The 17,634-nt window shown below is 46.3% G+C and overlaps 1 protein-coding gene across 6 annotated transcripts in view; it reads right to left on the bottom strand.

Moving 5' to 3' along the window:
• ABCA1 (ATP binding cassette subfamily A member 1) overlaps positions 1–17,634 on the bottom strand; it is a 94,433-nt gene that overhangs the window by 25,211 nt on the left and 51,588 nt on the right. For 5 of the 6 annotated variants that reach the window (XM_075078643.1, XM_075078639.1, XM_075078640.1 and 2 more), the window contains 10 exons: positions 13,960–14,046; positions 9,163–9,403; positions 8,434–8,573; positions 7,618–7,734; positions 3,961–4,149; positions 2,887–3,092; positions 2,618–2,794; positions 1,791–2,013; positions 1,217–1,438; positions 389–593 (listed from right to left, as the gene is read on the bottom strand). In XM_075078643.1, the coding sequence (XP_074934744.1) occupies positions 389–593; positions 1,217–1,438; positions 1,791–2,013; positions 2,618–2,794; positions 2,887–3,092; positions 3,961–4,149; positions 7,618–7,734; positions 8,434–8,573; positions 9,163–9,403; positions 13,960–14,046 (1,807 nt within the window). The remainder of the gene's footprint in view (positions 1–388; positions 594–1,216; positions 1,439–1,790; positions 2,014–2,617; positions 2,795–2,886; positions 3,093–3,960; positions 4,150–7,617; positions 7,735–8,433; positions 8,574–9,162; positions 9,404–13,959; positions 14,047–17,634) is intronic. The other variant, XM_075078644.1, reaches the window with a different exon arrangement.

Genomic DNA, 17,634 nt, shown 5'->3' on the forward strand with positions numbered 1-17,634 from the left:
GTAAGAGACATCTCTTTCCTCAAACTTCGCTTTAGGGTTAAAAGCCCTATGCTGGTATGTGCTACACAGACACATGTCATGCTGATACTCTCAACTCTTCCCCTGCAGCAGGGTCTGTGGACTTAGCAGTTCAGAGAAGGTAACAGCTGAAGTGAAGCAAAGCTTCTGGGACCAGCTCAGCAATTGCCACAATGGGGCTCAGTCTCTGCAGTAGACCAACAGTCACTGCTATTAGCAGCAACAACTTCACTGTCATGCTGATCTGTAGTTTTCCTCCATGACTTTTCTGCAGCTTTGCTTAAAAAGGGGTCCAATTTGCACCTTGGCAAATGAGTAGCGTGAAAGAATCCATTTAAAAGTGTGATCCTGCCTCAGAAGCAGACCTCACCTGGGAAGACAGACTCAATGTACCAGGTCATGACCCCATATAGGAAGGCGTCGAACAACATCATGACAGCAGATGTAGTGATGCTAAAGCCATCTTCTTCCAAGGGGCTCTCAAAGAAGTTGTCCCACTGAACACCAACTCCTTGCTCCTCAAACAGTGCAAAGTACTCACAACCAAAGCCAAATGCTACCGGAGACAGCAGGCTCTGCAAATAGGAGACATGAAAATGCATTCAGTTTTTCACAGCTGCTCTCCAACTGGGCAGCTCAGCTTGAGCACAAGCCTAATGAACACAGTCCAGAAGCCTTATAGGAAAAGTCAAAGATCCAAGGAGCATGACTGTATTTACAGAGAGGGAGTGGCAGTCCCAGTCTTGGTTCCAACAAGCAAGCAAGGCCTGAAGTCTCTGCCAGACCACCACCCAGAATTGTTTGTTTCCCTATTTTCTTTCCCTTGCTCTTTGGACTTCTATGTGAGGGAATACATTACTAACAGCCACCCTCTCCAAGCAGGTAAGAAGTGCTGTGCAGAGGAAAACCAGCTCGTTCCTTCAGCCTGACTGTCTGGTGGTACAGCATAACAGCATATAGAGATCAAGGCAGCTTAGTCTGGCTGAATTACTTCTACTACCAAACCCAACAACACCCTCTGAGCAGCTCCTAGCAGGTTCAGTAAACCTCTTCACCAAGCCCACCCCATAGCCTCTTACACTTGAAAATTATCCTCCCACTGCCACCTCCTCCCATAGTTATCAGTGTCCAGCTAGGGAGCTGCTGAGTGCCATACTGGTGGAAGCCCAGTACCCAGGACAGTTTCCTCAAGACTCACCGCAAAGATCTTTAGTGAGAAGCTGATGTAGTCCTGCCAGGCAACACACAGCACATAAGGCAGGTACAGTGTGAAATAAACAATGCCCCCACAGGCAGCTGCCAGGTTGGCCCTGGAGAACACTGTGCTGATGAGGAAGCACTGGAGGATGGTCACAACACCGAAGATTGAGAGGAAAACAAACACCACACTAGGGTCGCTGTAAGGCAGCAGATTCCCCATCTGGCAGGAAAATAACAGGTGCATCAGGCTTTGAAAGAACTCTCCAAGGTGGCTTTAGCACAAGCAGGTCTGCAGAGCCGCTGTTCAGGGCAGGCTGGGCTTGCTGCAATTTGCACAACAGCCTTCCCAGAAGTGGGGCAGTACCAGAGGCACCTTTTCAAGAGCACTGTATCTACTACAGCCCCTTCCACTGTTTTCAGCAACTCAGCCCTGTTTTGTTCCAAAACCCTGTCCCCATAGAGTTGGTGGTCAACCCACACTAACTCCTCCCCAGCATGTCAGTGTAGACCACTGCTTAGCAGGCTCTCAAGGCTCTAGATTCTGCTGCCACAGACCAAACCAGTCAACTCACCTTAAGGATCAGCACCAGCAGGCCTGCACTCATGAGGAGAGGGATAAGGCTGCTAATGAACCAGCTTAGCCAAAGTATGCCGTTATCAAGTCCCATGATCCTCATTGTCTCCTTCAGTCGGGCTTCCTTCTCGTACACAATACCCTTGATTATCACAGCCACTGAGTAGATCCAGGCTAGAGTCATGAAGAGAGGCATAGAACGGCTCATAACACGCAGAAATCTGGAAGGAGGAAGGAAAGGAGCCGTAAAACAGAGTCAGAAACATCAGTGCAAGTTCAGGTCCCACTCAAGGGCTAGCAGAGCATGGTGACAGCTAAGGCTTCACTGCACAAAGCAGCCCATGTGCAGAGCATGACATAGGATCAGTGTCTCACCATGAGGCAAGACTGATGGGTCTGGAGCACATTACCAGCCCAGGATAGGAGCTGGAGTTCCAGCTGTTGCTCAGTGGAAGAGTGGGTCCAGAGACCTGACTTTCCTGGTAACTGCTCTTAACTGTCCTCTTTCCACAATCCCGTGCCTAGCTGTTTGCATTTTTTCCAGTGCTATTTTCACCTGTACTGGGTTTGGGAATATGGGCACATCTCAGGAATGCACATTGTATGTGAAATTCCTGTACAGATAGTTGTCCTGGGAATAACTCTGCAAGTCATTACATATTTTACATCCTCCATGCAGGTGTCCTAATTCCAGGGATTAGGAACACTAAGACGACTGTTCCCTCACTGATTGTAGGGAAATAACCATGTCTGAGGAGTGACAAGAGCCTATGCTTCCCAAGCTACAATCCTCCTGGGAGCTTTTGAAGCAGCCTGCATACATACATGTCATCCACATAACACGGATAGGGCATCTGCTGCACATAAACCCCTGTCTTCTTCTCCGTGCCTGTCTGCACCCTGATGATGGCCTGTTCCACCACATCCTGCAGGTAGGCAAAGCCTCCCCAAACATAGCGCATGTCCTCAAAGGGATCAGCACGGGGACCAGGATCCCAATACCTGCACCAAGGAAACAAGACCTTTCCATTAGAAATCCTCATCACCGCATTCCCCATGTGAAATTTCTTACAGGTCAGCATCTCAGGACTCACGCATCCTTGATCTTGTTGGTCCTTTCCACATTATCAATGTCCATGCGTATTTTGTATTTCACATGTTGAGGGAGCTCTACGCTGTTAGGAGCTATTTCAGTGAAGACTATTCCAGCCCAGAACCTCCTTTCATCCAGAAGCTCCAACGACTTGTTTATAAGCCGGACTTCTGTGGCCACAGGCTCCAGTTTGTCCAAGTTGACACACTAGACATGGACAGATTTGGAAGTGTTTATGTGATAAGTTACCAAACCAGAATGTACTTTGCTTACATTTGGGAAGGAGAAAAAAGAACTCTGCAATGGTAATGCCATGCCCAAGAAAACGCTGCAGTGTTGGACTACTTTGTAAGGGCTCATAGTAGCCTACCATGTTGCTAGGGATGTCATTTTTTCCTGGTTGACCTGCCAGTCAAACATATATCACTGATAAATACCCCAGCACAAGTATTTTCTAAACTAGAGGTTAGGTAGCATTATATTACCAGCTATAGGATCCCATCCCAGCATCAATTTCCATAGAAAGTCTTATTTTCCCTGTTACCAATAAACTAGGTCTGATTCAAAACCTTTAAAAATCAGCAGAAAGACCTAAAGGCTTTGCACCAGGCCCCTGACACGCCAAGGGCTCTTTATGCTTGCACCTATCTGCCAAGATGGCCAACTAACAAGTAGAACAAATTTCATTATTCTCTGTCTTCCTCAGCTTAGAGAAGCTGCTAGCTTCACCGCTGTCCCCACCTAAAACCCCAGATCAAAATATAAGCTGTTACACTGCTGAAGCAAGGAACAGCTCTGAGCTGCCCAGTAACAACAGTGTGGGAAACCACATCCAATGGCCAAAGTGAGAGCTTCAAGAACAAGACCTACAGTTAGGTTCCTACATCTATGTTTAGGCACCTGATTAAATGATATTTTCTAAGATGTTGTGCACTCAGCCCTACTAAAGCCTGGTCATTTACAGAAAATGGACTGAGGAACATCTATCTTCCCCTTCCAAGAACGCCCCACTGCACAAGTGGAGACCAAGCTGCTGTCCGCCCTCAGCTCCTTGTCCATACTAGCAGGATCTCACCTCCATGAAGCGGGAGATGGTCTGGATAGCCCTGTCTGTCTCATTGAAGGCATCCACCCAGGTATATACTGAGCCATTTGCTGTCTCAAAGTCCTCCGGATGGTTTGACAGAAAACTGGCAACGTCCTCCACTGTCCAGTTGGAAGTCGGTAAGCGCAGGTCCCAGAGAGCTTTGCTTGTCAGCAGTGTCTGTGGATATTTTGTTTTCAAAGGAGAAATTGTTGTTAAGAATTAATGTTAGATCTCCTCTCTCATCATGAAAACAAGTACTACTGGTGAAAATGCCTTTTAAAAAGGTGCAGGGAAAGGCCCTCTGCCATACTGACAAGATCAGCACGGTGGGGTCCTTCCTCCTCCCCTCCCATTGCAAAGGATGTGCCTCCCCCATAGCTACAGCATGGGGTGTTCTTTGCAGGTTGGCTAGTTGCCTCCATGACCTGCAACCCATTTCCCAAGGAGAGGGCAGCAGAGAGCCACGCAGAGCTCTGCACCCCCGCACATGCAGAGCAGGTCTTGAAACACAAAAACAGGGAAGGAGATGTGTGTTCAGGAGAAACACATTCGGCTGATGGTGAACTCAGCAGAACCAACCTCTGCTCCCAGCTGGGATAGAGGGGCCGTGGCATGGCTGGAAGCTGAACTGTCACAGTGCTGAAGAGAAATACCAGCACCAGAGGCTGGGTGGCTTTTCTTATATATTTTGCTGTTGTGCCATCAGGGCTGGCTGAAGCAGCCCTGTATAGCCATGATCCCCTGCCTCTCTGTTCTCTTATCTGGGGCAGTGCTTTTTTCACCTAGTTTAAGTGCTAGCTTTCTGAGGATGGGCTATTGCCCCACTACTTGTATGCACAACACCCCACACAAGTGCAGTCCAGATAGAAGCACCTGGCATTGAAGCAGAAACCAGTCCTCTGGGAAGACAGTATAAGGGTAGGCAGGAGGGCAGTAAAGGACACAGTTAAACTGAAGTAAGGGAGACTTAAAAATGCTGCACAAGAGAGAAAACTAAAAATCCTAACAAATAAAAACAGGACATGGAGTTTCTGCCAGAACAAAGAATGAAGTGGAGAGATGAGAAGCTTCTCCATGCTCTGCTGTTACCAGCAAACCAGAAAGTAATGGGTCATGCAGTTACAAAAACAGCATTGCAAACTCAGAAAACAGAAAAGGTCAAGCTGACAAAGGAGAAAAAGTGAAAGGGAAATCCAAGCAAATGGGGATTGGCTGCGCTGCTCTCTCTTCACATTTGATCTCCCAAGGCTGGCTCCTGCCGTCCTCCCCAGGAGGAAGGGCACTATGCCTGCATGGAAGGGGCTCAGCCTCACCATGTTCAGCAGCAACATTAAAAGCTGCTTGTGCTGGTTTTGGCTGGGATAGAGTCAAATTTCTTCAGAGCAGCTAGTATGGGGCTATGTTTTGGATTTGTGCTGAAAACAGTGTTGATAGGGATGTTTTTGTTACTACTGAGCAGGGCTTACACAGAGTCAAGGCATTTTCTGCTTCTCACCCCACCCCACCAGTGAATAGGCCAGGGGTGCAGAAGAAGTTGTTGAGAGGGGAGATAGCGGGGACAGCTGACCCCAACTGACCAAAGGGATATTCCACAACATATGAAGTCATGCTCAGCACATAAAGCTGGGGCAAGAAGAAGGAAGAGGGGAATGTTCAGAATTACGGCATTTGTCTTCCCAAGTAACCATTACACATGATGGAGTGCTGCTTTCCTGGAGATGGCTGAACTCTTGCTTGCCTACGGGAAGGAGCGAATGAATTCCTGTTTTGCTTTGCTTGTGTGCCCGGCTATTGCTTTACTTAAAGTGTCTTTATCTCAACCCACAAGTTTCTCACTTTCACGCTTCTGATTTTCTCCCCGATCCAACCAGGGGGGAGTGAGCAAGCAGCTGTGTGGTGCTTAAGCTGCTGGCTGGTGTTAAACCACATCACCCTTAACGCCAGAGGCACATGCTGTCCTTCTTGAAGTTAGCAGCCGTGTTAGCATCAAGCTAAGATGGGCAGACATACCAAGTGCCAGAGATGGGCACACAGAAGCATGGCAGCCTACATGGCTAGCAAACAGCAAAGGACCAACCTCCTCCTTGAAAGGAGCCACAAACAGGCAACTCCCTGTTTCAGTCTATTCATGTATAAGTGATCCATGCTGCACCTCTAAACTGAATGGGATGCTGCCCAGGAGCTGCCCAGGCACTAACAGTGAAGTACTCCTGCTTGTGTGAACTGCAACAGGTGACCATAAACAAGCCCCTGCTACTGCACCAATACAGAGGAGGAGACCAGACTTAAAGTCTGATTAACCAGACTTAATCAAGAATTAACTACCAGAGCCAGCAGGGTTAACAAGCAGCATAAAATGCAAATCCAGAAAAGCCTGGTGCTCATTTAAAAAAAAAAAACCAAAAACCACAAAACAAAAATGCAGCAACATTCACTTTTCAAAGGACACAACTGCAAACCAATATACAAACCTTAACTTTCTGCCTGCACTCTCTGTAACAAACAGTTCAGTTTACAGTTGGTGACCCCGATCCTCAACGCCCTGATGCCAACATCTCCAGAACTAACTTTCATAAAGCCAAAAGAGGCAAAGGAGTGATGAAAATTATGTCTCTGATCCTGTAGTATGGCTATTCAGCATAGCATTACAGTGGGGTAAACAAGGAAAGAACTTCAAGGCTTACAAGATCTGAGTAAGTCTCTGTAGAACAGCTGCACTATGACACCCAAACAGCTGCCTGGCAGAGACAGCAGGAAAAGCTATTCTACAACTGTTTGTGTTGCACGATCGTAGTTTTATATCACCATGCTTCCACACACATCAGCATAGGGTGCAAAGATCCACTCTTCAGAGTTGCACCTGAGGGAAGCAACAGCGAACTAAGCCACTTAAGCAGATAACGCCCCTGGATGCAGCTCTAACACCTGGCGCAATGCTCCAGGAAGCCAACAGGCTAACAGAATGCGTGTCAAATCAGAACAAGACTCCCAGCCCCTTCTTCATGGTCTAGTACACATGGCACATGATGAAGTGATCAGCCATAGGGTGATGTTTGCTCTTCCCCCATGAGCACCCAAGTATTACTAAATTAAATATACCATGCAACTCCAAATTAAGTTTTTTAAATATTTGTGCCAGACTACTGCCAGGCATCTAGGTTCGCTCTTGCATGATAACCATTCAATTCCCACTGTAGCCAATGGGCCCTGAGGCCACCTGGCACATTCCACAATCTGACTGAGGTATATAAACGCTTGCTTTGCTGCTATCATGAGAGCACTGTTGTGGAGAAGTGCACAGTACAGGGAGCTGAACCTGTCACCAACCCCACAAGTCCCTAGTTTACAAAAAAAAACCAAGCCAGATATTCATACTGCATTAGGGCAACACTGTGGAATAAACAGCCCATTTCCCCACAGAGGAAGATCAGAAATGGGTGTTTACAGCAGGCTCTTACATGAAGGAAGGAATGCAAAGCACAATGCAAGATTGGCACAGTCACAGTGTGTTTCAATAAGGGGAAAGGGGTCCCATCCATACTATTTATCTGCCCAGCGCAGCACTGGAGCACCATCCAAAATAAGTATTTCATCACCTATTGCATAAGGCAACAGTGGTGGTTCTGGCAAAGATAGCATACTGACCCGAATGAGATCCATTTCCTGACTACTTTCCATAAACGTCCAAATCTTCGGGCTTATCTCCTCCCACATCCCCCCGAGGTCACGAAACACACCCAGCTCCTGGAACGTCCTGTTCACCTGTTGGCAAAGAGGAGATGAAGGTCATTTCCAAAAGCTGGCAGAGATCCACTGTGGACTGAGAGGGCGCATTGACCTGTCAAGTGAAGTACTGAATGTTGCTTATATTCAAACAGCAGCTCAGCTTCTGCAAGGACCAGAGTAGGGAAAGTTAAGTGCACTAGGAAGGAAAACAACAACAGGGAGTGTGGATGCCTATGGCTGAGCACTGCTTTTCAAGGCTTGGCGGAGAATGACTCTGCCTGGGAGATGAAGGGCACACAGAGGCAGCCCCTCCTCGTGTGCCAGAAGACTCCTGGTGAGGGAGCCTGGGGAATTAGAGAGCACATTAGGTAAACCACAATGAGAAATTATTACGGATCCACTGACCAGCTGGCAGTGGAGGAGAGCAAGGACATCTGAAAGCTTATCAAGGTCTTCCCCACTCCCATATCCCACATCAGAGATGCAAAGCCTGTGGATAATCAAAAGGCACCACCAGGAAAGCTTCCAGCCAAGTCTAGAAAAAGAGTTCAGCCTAGCCTTTTCTTCTTGAACCTTCAACAGCAAGTGCATGGGAGGTGAGAGACTAGGGAGGCTATGCTTTGCAGGCAATCCTTTCCAGGGTTATGTTTGGGCCCAGTTTAACACAGAGCAGCTAAGCTGCACAGCTGGAGGACATACCTCATTCTACGTATCACAGGATAGAGCTAGAGTTACCTCAGTCATAACCCTCCTTACAGCTGGTGTGTCTGGAGTGTACAAGATCTTCCCAATCAGCAAGGGTTTCAAAGCCCTCCAGATAATCCTGGAAAGCGGGCTGGATTCCAGGTTCTTCATCAGCTCATTGCAGTAGGGTGCTGGGGAAGAGAGGACAAGGGTGAGTGGCTGAACAAGCACAGTGACAACTGCAGAACGTATATGCCCCACTTGTGCGGGCTTTAAGGAGTGTCACAGCTGAAAGCACAGCATTTGTCAGACAACAAAAACCTTCCTTTACTGCAAAGCTCCAGAAAAAGCCCCTTTCAGTCCAGGCCTCCATAGCCTGCCCAGCAATCACGGAGCACTCAGAGAGCCTCCAGCATTAAGTGCCAGACTGCTAGTCTGTACTGCTCCCACAACCCTGCTGCATGGCACGAGCAAAATTCGTCCAGAAAAGCCCAGATTTCTAAAGAGTGCACACGACTGTGCTCCCTCTCCCCATGAAGGAAGTCCACTGCACAGCTTTCTGTGGACTCTACGCAAGGCCCTTGTGAACTCCATGCATGTTGATATCCTTCCTGATCTTAAGGGCATGGGCAGCAGGTGGCAAGCACATGCCTTTCTGAAATAATGAAACATATGCTGTCCCTCAAGACCACTTGCTTTCATCTGTGGAAGTTTGGAAAACACTAGCAATGACAACCATGAAGTAGATGGGACTTTAGGCCATGCCAGGGTTACACTTACTTGTGGAGTTATCATAGAAGTTAGTTACATCATCTTCAGTGCTGTTACCTCCAAACAGTGCTTTGTAATTGTTATCCTCATACCAGTTGAGGGATTTAATTTTGAGCCCTCCACCTTCGGGATGGCCACACACAATGCGTGACACAGCCTGGTAGATCTGCGTAGAGGAGTTTGAGGCATTCACATTGGTCAGGAACATCACCTCTTGCCTCATGTCGCTCCAGCTCTTCATGCTCAGCAACTGGAGGGGCAGGTAGGAGAAGAGCGCGGAAGCAGGGATAGGAACAGGATTAGCAAAAAGAGAAGATATTGCCACTCTCCTTCTAATCACACACCTGTTTTTCAACTGATCAGAATCCCCTTGAACGCAACATCAACAGTAAAGACCAGGGAAAGGACATTTCCTGCTGCCACAGTGGGAGAACGTAGAGGGCAGTCTCTTCTGTGCATGCACAAGGAATGTGCCCTTGCCAAGCTCTTTACCCCTAAGTGTTCTCCTCCAGTGCTCTGGGTGGTTCCTGCCCTCCCTTCCCTCCTATGTGGAAGCCACTTCTTCAGGTTGCACAACGGCTCACATTCCAGTGGAGCCCCCTCCCGCTGGGTGGAGCGGGGTGCATCCAGTCAGAAAAGGGAGCAAGGAATGACACTAAGTGAGTGCAGCTCGTGGGACATGGGCTGGACGAGCTGCCGGCCCCAGCAGTGTCACCTGGCACAATTCCACCAAGGTCAGCAAGCCTCCACTGATTTACACCAGGCAACCAGTTTGACCTCCTAGATGGGTATCACTTGCCCCTGCCCCAGAACCTCCCTGCCCTGTTGTCAACAGCGTTCCCAGAAAACCCTTGAAACCAAGCCCAATTGCAGCCTGGAGCCTGATCACAGCATGAGCTGTGCATGCAGCCAGCCACAGAAAGGGGACTTCTCCTGCCCAGCCAGCCTGACACCAGGCTTGATCTGACAATGCACAACTGGCCATGATGACTGGTACCTCCAGACAGATTTGTCTGGCGTAAGCATCTACCTGCAATATTGTCGTGAAGAAAAGGACCAGGCGCTCAGCCTGAGACACTCACTGCATTAATGTCACAGTACTCAGGCATAGCCAAGCTCACCACAACAGAAAAAGCAATGCACCTCCATGAACACTGTTTTCATGCTACACTTGAGCGCTGCTCTCAGATTCCCTTTCTGGAGATGTAAGAACACCAGCCAAAGTGCGTCCGTACAGACTAGTCTGTTTATCTCAGTAACCTCTGTGATGGTGACAATAAGTGGATACTAGGGAAAAAAAAAGGCAAGGGCAAGAATGTAGGATACTTCTCTGAAGTAACCTTCCAGCTTCCACTTGTTTTCAGCTCAAAAAATTTTTTTATTTCCTAACCCTCAACAAATTTATTCCACAGTAAACTCCTACTGTTTTGCACATCCACAAGTATTTAACATCTAACACATCACTGGAAAGAACCTCCTCTCCTGTCTCCTTAACTTAGCTATCGTTAGCTCCATTTGGTGCTATGGTTTTGTGCACTGGAAGAGACAGTGAACATTTAATCCCTACCTCTTTTTTTCCGGGCCACTCAGCTCTATAGGCCTCTCTCATATCCCCAACTCGTATCTCTTCCAGGCTGACAAGCCCCAGCCTACCCCCTTGTTTCTTGTGTGAAAGACATTCTACTTCTAAATGTCCTAACTGCCCTTCTCTGAACTTTTTCCAGCTCTGCTACCCCTTTTTGGAGAGGAAGGGCCTAGACTGCCTAGATTCCATATTGAACAGGAGGGCAATCCAGTTTTATATAGTGTCATGGTAGTATATTACAGCTGATTATCTCTTTTTAAGATCTTTTCTAGCATTTCAGCTGATTTCTTGACTGCTACTGAAATACCAGGTGACATTAACTTGGATGTTCTTACCATGCTGCCCAGAACAGCAACATGCACTAGTAAGGGCAAGCAGAGCTGCCGAGACACCTATTTGTAACCGCTCATCAGCTGATGATCTGCATCTCAGAAACAACTTTATATGCTGTGGCTCAACTGCCCTGTTTTCAGAGACAATAACAGAGTCAGTCAAAGGCCATCTGCCAGTTTTGCTCACTGCATATTGGTTCTGCCACCTTTGTTTAAATAAAATGCAGATAATCAAAGTCTTGGACAGTTGGCCAAGCCAGCCAGCAACCATGCAGAAAGCAACGGTGTGCTGGAACAATTCAATCAAAATTCACCCAAGGAAAGCACTCCCAGAGTCTCTGGCCTTACACTGGGAGGCAAACCTGACCCTTTGTGCTCATCTGTAGCACGATGCATGCTTTAGATGTGCCAACATCTGGACAAAAATTCTTGATGCTAAACAACAGCTACTATGCGTCACATACATAAGGAGCCTCTATTTTTAGCTGCCTGAAAACACAAGACATTGATATGATTGAAGACAGCCGTGAGAACAGCTAAGGCCTGGGGAATTCAGCACATGTGTCCAGAGTGACTGCTTCAAGGGTACTTTAATTTCATTGCTACTGCCTTTGTTTGTACCCTGGTGCTACTCAGTCTAGCTCCACAGGTTCTGGGTGACTGACAAGACACTAGCATCATGAGACATGAATAAAAACATGTCACACAACAGCTTTTGTTGGTTATATAGGCTCACGTGGATTTTTTGATTTTATGATTCCTCATCCAAAAGGCCAAGGGTGCATTTCACATGTGAAAGTGTCTAATTCAAAGGGACCCCTTGGGGATGTTTTTGTTACCTTAGGTAAAGCAGCTGATTCCTCCTGAGCAAAAAGTCAACTGCTTTAGCTAAAGTACCATAAATTCTCCAATATGAGCAAAGACATACAAATAGGAAACTAATTCCCATGAACATATGAAGTGTTAGCCATCTTGCAGAGGGATTACATTAGCAAATATATTTTTACACATAATTTTAAGACAGTTTGAGCAAAGAGCTTTGTTTTGTCTTTGGCACCAGCAACTTCACAAGTGACATGTAGAGCTGCTCTGGTCACACCACAAGCAAGTGAAGCAAGTATCTCATGTGTGAAGGGTTACTGAGCTATTTCTTCTCTCAGACATCGGACATGGCTTTCTAAGTGTTTTTTAATAGTTGCCTTTGCTCTCAATGTTTCATCTGCCTTCCTCAGTTGATTTAAAAAGCCCAGGGACACAGATCCAATCAATCCCCATAGTCAGAGACAAATATTTTGTTCAGACCATTCTCTAATTAAAATTCCTTGCTAGAAAGGCTCCTAGACATGGCACAGACAATAGTTCTCTCCAGCCCCTCAAGCTGCTGCCCTTCGAAACAAGGGTGCAAGTCCCTCCTTTTCACACAGAAATCAGCCTGCCAAGACAATAAGAAGTAACTTTCGGTCAAGCCATCTGGAGCAGCTCGTGCTGTACACAGAGGAAAAAGCTGCCTTTGTTTGCACAGCAATAGGGCAGAATAAAAAGTAGTCCTACAGCTGCCAAGCAAAAGGCACATTACCCTGGGACTTTTTCGGCCACATCAGCAAACTGAGTATCACATGGTTTCAATTATTTTTATCCCAGACAAGAAAAAAAGGCAAGCTTAAGTGACATAACGGGAAACAGCTGTAATCAAACTCCGAAGGGCAGCCTCCCTGCTAGCAGCAAGAGCTCTGCCACGGTCTTAACTGAAGCTGATCCTGGAATTATCTTAATTTCACTGTAAATGGGACCTGGCGGCAGGCTGTGGGACTGGGGGAGGGATGTGTGCCAGGAATTGTTGGCTGGCATAGCGCTGGCTCCCAGCAGCCGCCCCTCCGTGGGAGTGGAACGCACACTAACCTGAAGTGACCCACTCTTGTGCATGCTCTCAGAGGTTACTGCCGTTCACAGCTCTGAGCCCTCTTTTTCTGATGCAAAGACGGAAGACTAGCGAAGGGGAGGAGGCGGAGGCGGCATTGTTTAGGTTAGATGGTTGTGATTTCTGCTTCAGGGAGAGTGGTTTTGCCTAGTAGCAGCGCTTCAAAGTCAGAGCCAGGCAAAAAGCAACTAATGTTAAGTTTCTGGCTCAACCCCCCCACCCCAGTTTTGAACATCTGACTCATGCTAGGCATGCAGGGCTTTTTTCTTAGTCCATCGTTTCACCTGCAAAAAGAAATACTTGCAGCCTCTATAATGCCACTTTGCCTCTGCAAATCACTCTTTATGTTTTGCCAGAGCCTTTCTCAGCCAGTGTTGTGATGCCATTGCACTGAGTGCCCCACAAATACCGGAAAACAATCTCTCTCCCAAAAAGCTAGTTAGACAAAGAGCAAACAGTAGCCTGTAACTACTAATTTAGATTAGAACAACCACAACCTCTCTTCACATGCCATACCTTCTCCCCACCCAGAGCCCGGTAAATACAACCAAGTAACAACCCTGACATGGCTGGCAATTGAGTGAAAAAAAAAATAGAAAGGAGGCAAACCTCCACATGCAGTTTGCAAGGCAGCAGATGTATTGAAGCCCAAAAGTTGTGCCACTGCTGACAAGGCAAAAGCCCACAGAAAACGTCTTAATTCCTGCTCCTCCCATGAGGACTCAGTCTTTAGCCATACACCTGATAAATTCCTATGGTCTTTGTATCTTCAAGTGCCAAGGAGTTGCGAAGTGCATGTTGCCTCTACTGACACAGGGAGAACAGCTGTAGGATGGGAGGGAAGTTTCAAAACAAGCCAGGGATTTGACACTGAGATGCACTAAGGAGCACCCCGGTGCTTTTTGCACTCAACTACAGGCTAAGACAGCAACCATGGTGATGTGTTCTCCTGACACGAAGGCGCTCCTTACCTCTTTAACAAGCTTCCCAAGGCTCTCTCTCAAAGTTTCCACAGTTTCCGACAGATCATGCAAGGAGGAATTGAAAGAAATTCGGCTCTGCAGGAAGAGAGAAAAGGAAACTAGAAGTCACTGCAAGGCACAAACAAAGAAATTAAAACTGTAAACATTCTTGTAAAGAAGAGTAATAAGGACTGTTCACATGGCAAAATGCTTGGTGGGGAAGACAGAGCTGGCTTTCTGTCCAACCCTGAACTTAAAATACCTTTCAGAACCCCACAATGCAGTTGAGATGCCCCTTTGGTTCCTCACAGGTTAGGTACACAGATGCCATAACCATCCCAATAAAATGCTAAGTGCATGCACATACACAGTGCAAAGGATGACTTGGATTCCAGGTCACAAAACAAGCACAGCCTACAGAACAGCATGTGGACAGACCTGAAATCCTGCAAGCCGGTGCTAAGGAGGGGATGCAAAGTCTACACAAGTGAAGGAAAGATCAGCTGGTAGACACAAGCTTTCAGTGGGACTCCACAACTACCAGCTCAGTTACAGAGAACTCCAGCTGCAGTGTATGTCATCTTCATTGTTCAAATCCTCCCAACAAGCCTTGACATTTTTTATCTGAACCAGGGATATATTTTAAAACAACCAGCTTCCATGAAACAGCTGACACTCACCATTATCACAAGAGAAAGACTGATGGCTTTCCAGAAGGGGAAGGCACAGTTTTCAGGAAACTATTTGCTCTAGGCAGAGAGTCACACTGAAGACAACTTGTTTCCAGTTGCTCTCCATGTAACTGGTGGGCCTGGGCTTTGGTTTGTAGGGTTCTTTTTCTCTTTTGTTCATATATCTGGATTATCTTGCATGGGAAACATTTGGACACAATCCTTCTTTCAAGGGAATGACAATTAAAATAATCTCTTAAGATTTCATGTTAACAGCTATGCGCTGCAGCATTTGAAAGCATGCTGAAGTTACAGCATTGTGACACAGGAACAGCCAAGGCCCTTGATTTTAGCACACATCTTTTGGGCTGAAGCTTTTCATTTTCAGATCTTTCCTGGGGTAACTTCTGGAAGCAAAGCCTGCAGGCTTTCACATGTTCTTGCTGATTTAGCTGGAGGGTGATAAGACCTCGTCAGCGCCAGCTGGTGTAAGTGGGCACTGTTCCACTGATCTGCTGGTGCATTTAAGACCCAGCTAACTTTTCTGAGTGCACAGTTAGTGCCTGCTCCAAAGCCAGTCGCAGATTCAGGGAGGGTGCCTATAACTTCTATGAATTCCTACTAAGCAGAGTCCTTAAGCTTTGGATAAGTCAGAACACATCATTATAGTTAGAAGAAAAGCAATTCAAACTCCCCACAGGCTAGGACCTTCAAGGCATATTTAAAGAAATAGTCAGGAAACAAAGCTACATAACTGCACTACCACTTCACCAACAAGACGAGGTAGGAAGTCCTAGGTTCATGCATAACAGTAGACATGCTTGTTCAGCTCCATGTACTTCATCAGGCTCTACACAAATTTGTGTTGCTCACTGGATTCACAGGTGATTCAGAGACAGGGTGGATGAGGAATTTTTCAGACTGTACTAATTGGTTCACAGCAGTGAAAAGTCAAAAGCCAATTGCAAAGGATTAGCGAAAGGCCTCATGCTGACACACTGTTATGAATTGTCAGACAAAATTCAGTACTGCAAAGTACAGTACATAGGGTGAAGACAGTTCTAATTTAAGATTCCCTTCAATTGCTCTGAACTAGCTCCTGCAACTCAGAAAGGGTGATCTTAGAATTACGGTGATAAGACAGATCAACATCAATATAAATCCATGGTGCAATCCCAGCTCTCAACTACTATGTGCAATTTTGCATCCTCCATCTTTGAAGGAACACAAGTACAGAAAAAGGCCACAAGTATGAATCAAGACAGAATGGCTTCTGAAGGAACAATAATAGACCACAGTTCTTCCAGTAGGACCTGTAATGACAAATAGAGGTTTTGACAGAAGTCTGTAGAATTACAAATGGAATGGAGAATGGGAACAGGGGATGATTGCTCACTGCACCTCATCATACAGGACTAGAGGGCTTCCAGTGAAAAGATCAGTTTAAAACAAACCAAAGGAGTTACTACACACACCACTTCTTCAAAATGGAGGAATCCTGTAGATACTATGCAGTGCTGAAGGTACCAAAAATTAATGTGGGTTTGAGAAAGGCTTAGAAGAATTCATTAAAGAAAAAAGCTTACCAAGCACTATTAAACAAGATCCCAGTAGTAGCTGAGAAAGCCTGAGTTGCAAGCTACTTAAGAACAGGACATTACACTGAGTAAGTGTTACTATATATTTGCCTCATGACTGCATTTCTTCACGTACCTCCATTATAGGCCACTGCTGGACTAGCCATCAGGGGACACTGAGCTGAAGGGGACATTGGTCTGACCCAGTAAGTAAGTCTTAGGTGATTCAAGAAACTTGCAAACTGTACCCTGAAATGCGACTGAACCCACCTATCCTTTCACAGCCCATCACCCTGACCCTTCTTCCTAACAAATTCACAGCACTCCAAGTCCATTTCTCACCAGAACTTGCAGTGATGTCATTACTATGGAGGGAATTTTGCTTTCTTCACCACCACCCTTTGAACCCTAATGCCCACTCAGGGAGCCTCTCAGAAGTCATACCTCCAAAGACAATGACAAAAATCAGTCACAAGTAGCCAGTCTTCTTTGTACAGATGAGCATGTCATGAATTTCCCTGGAAAATAACTCTTTGCAGCGGCTCACTGAGTAGTTCATTACATTCATAAGAGCCCTAGAGATTCAGGGCAGCTTCAGAGAGATTGGTCCCACTGTGAGAATGTCTTTAGTAGATGTCTGCACTACACCCTGTGGGGGGGGCAATGGCTCATTTTCCAGTGAAATGCCACAAAAATATCACCTGTCCTTCCTAGGCACACTCTGGGAAGACAAAGTTCTAGCAGGTTTTAGACTGAACTGCCCTGTACAATTACCGTGTTAGGGGCTAACAAGTCATGCCTTCATCTAGACCTGTCTTTTGGGGCAGCCAACATCACAATACTCTTGAGGATATTGACTGCACTGAGTGGACTCTGTGTGCTTTTATGCGCACGCTACAAGACTTGAAGTAGAGACAAATACTTGAAGTGACTGGAGTTGACTGCACTGTCAAGACAAGCCTTGAATAAGTCCACCTATCAGTCCTGCTTGCTAGAAGGGATGGACAACTCAGTTTCTCTAACTTGCAGGACAAGGCATGTGTCTGAAGCGTTGGGAGGTCATAACAAAATTCAGGCACTGTCTGCATCATACAGCTAACTGTTTCTGCTTAATGAGACCACTCTGCCACATTCGCTTTGAAATAGTTCTTACAATTTTACACTGATCTTAGCAGAAACTCTACACTGACCTTTGCAGAAAAATCACGTGCTTTAAACTTCTGCTTTTGTTTCCTGGGAGTGGAAGTCCCAAAGTACAGCTGCTTAAAAGCATGATATCATTGTACTTGACTTAAAACATACTCAAAAGAGAGCAAGGAAAGCCACAAGTTCAGTTGCAGCATGTATATACATTAAGAGGCCTTTTCTAAAGCCATTTTTCAACTGGAATGCATTTATTATTCAATGCTTAGTTCATGCTAAACATATGACAAAAT

This window comes from Phalacrocorax aristotelis, chromosome Z (genome assembly GCF_949628215.1).
Source record: "Phalacrocorax aristotelis chromosome Z, bGulAri2.1, whole genome shotgun sequence".
Lineage (NCBI taxonomy): Eukaryota > Metazoa > Chordata > Aves > Suliformes > Phalacrocoracidae > Phalacrocorax > Phalacrocorax aristotelis.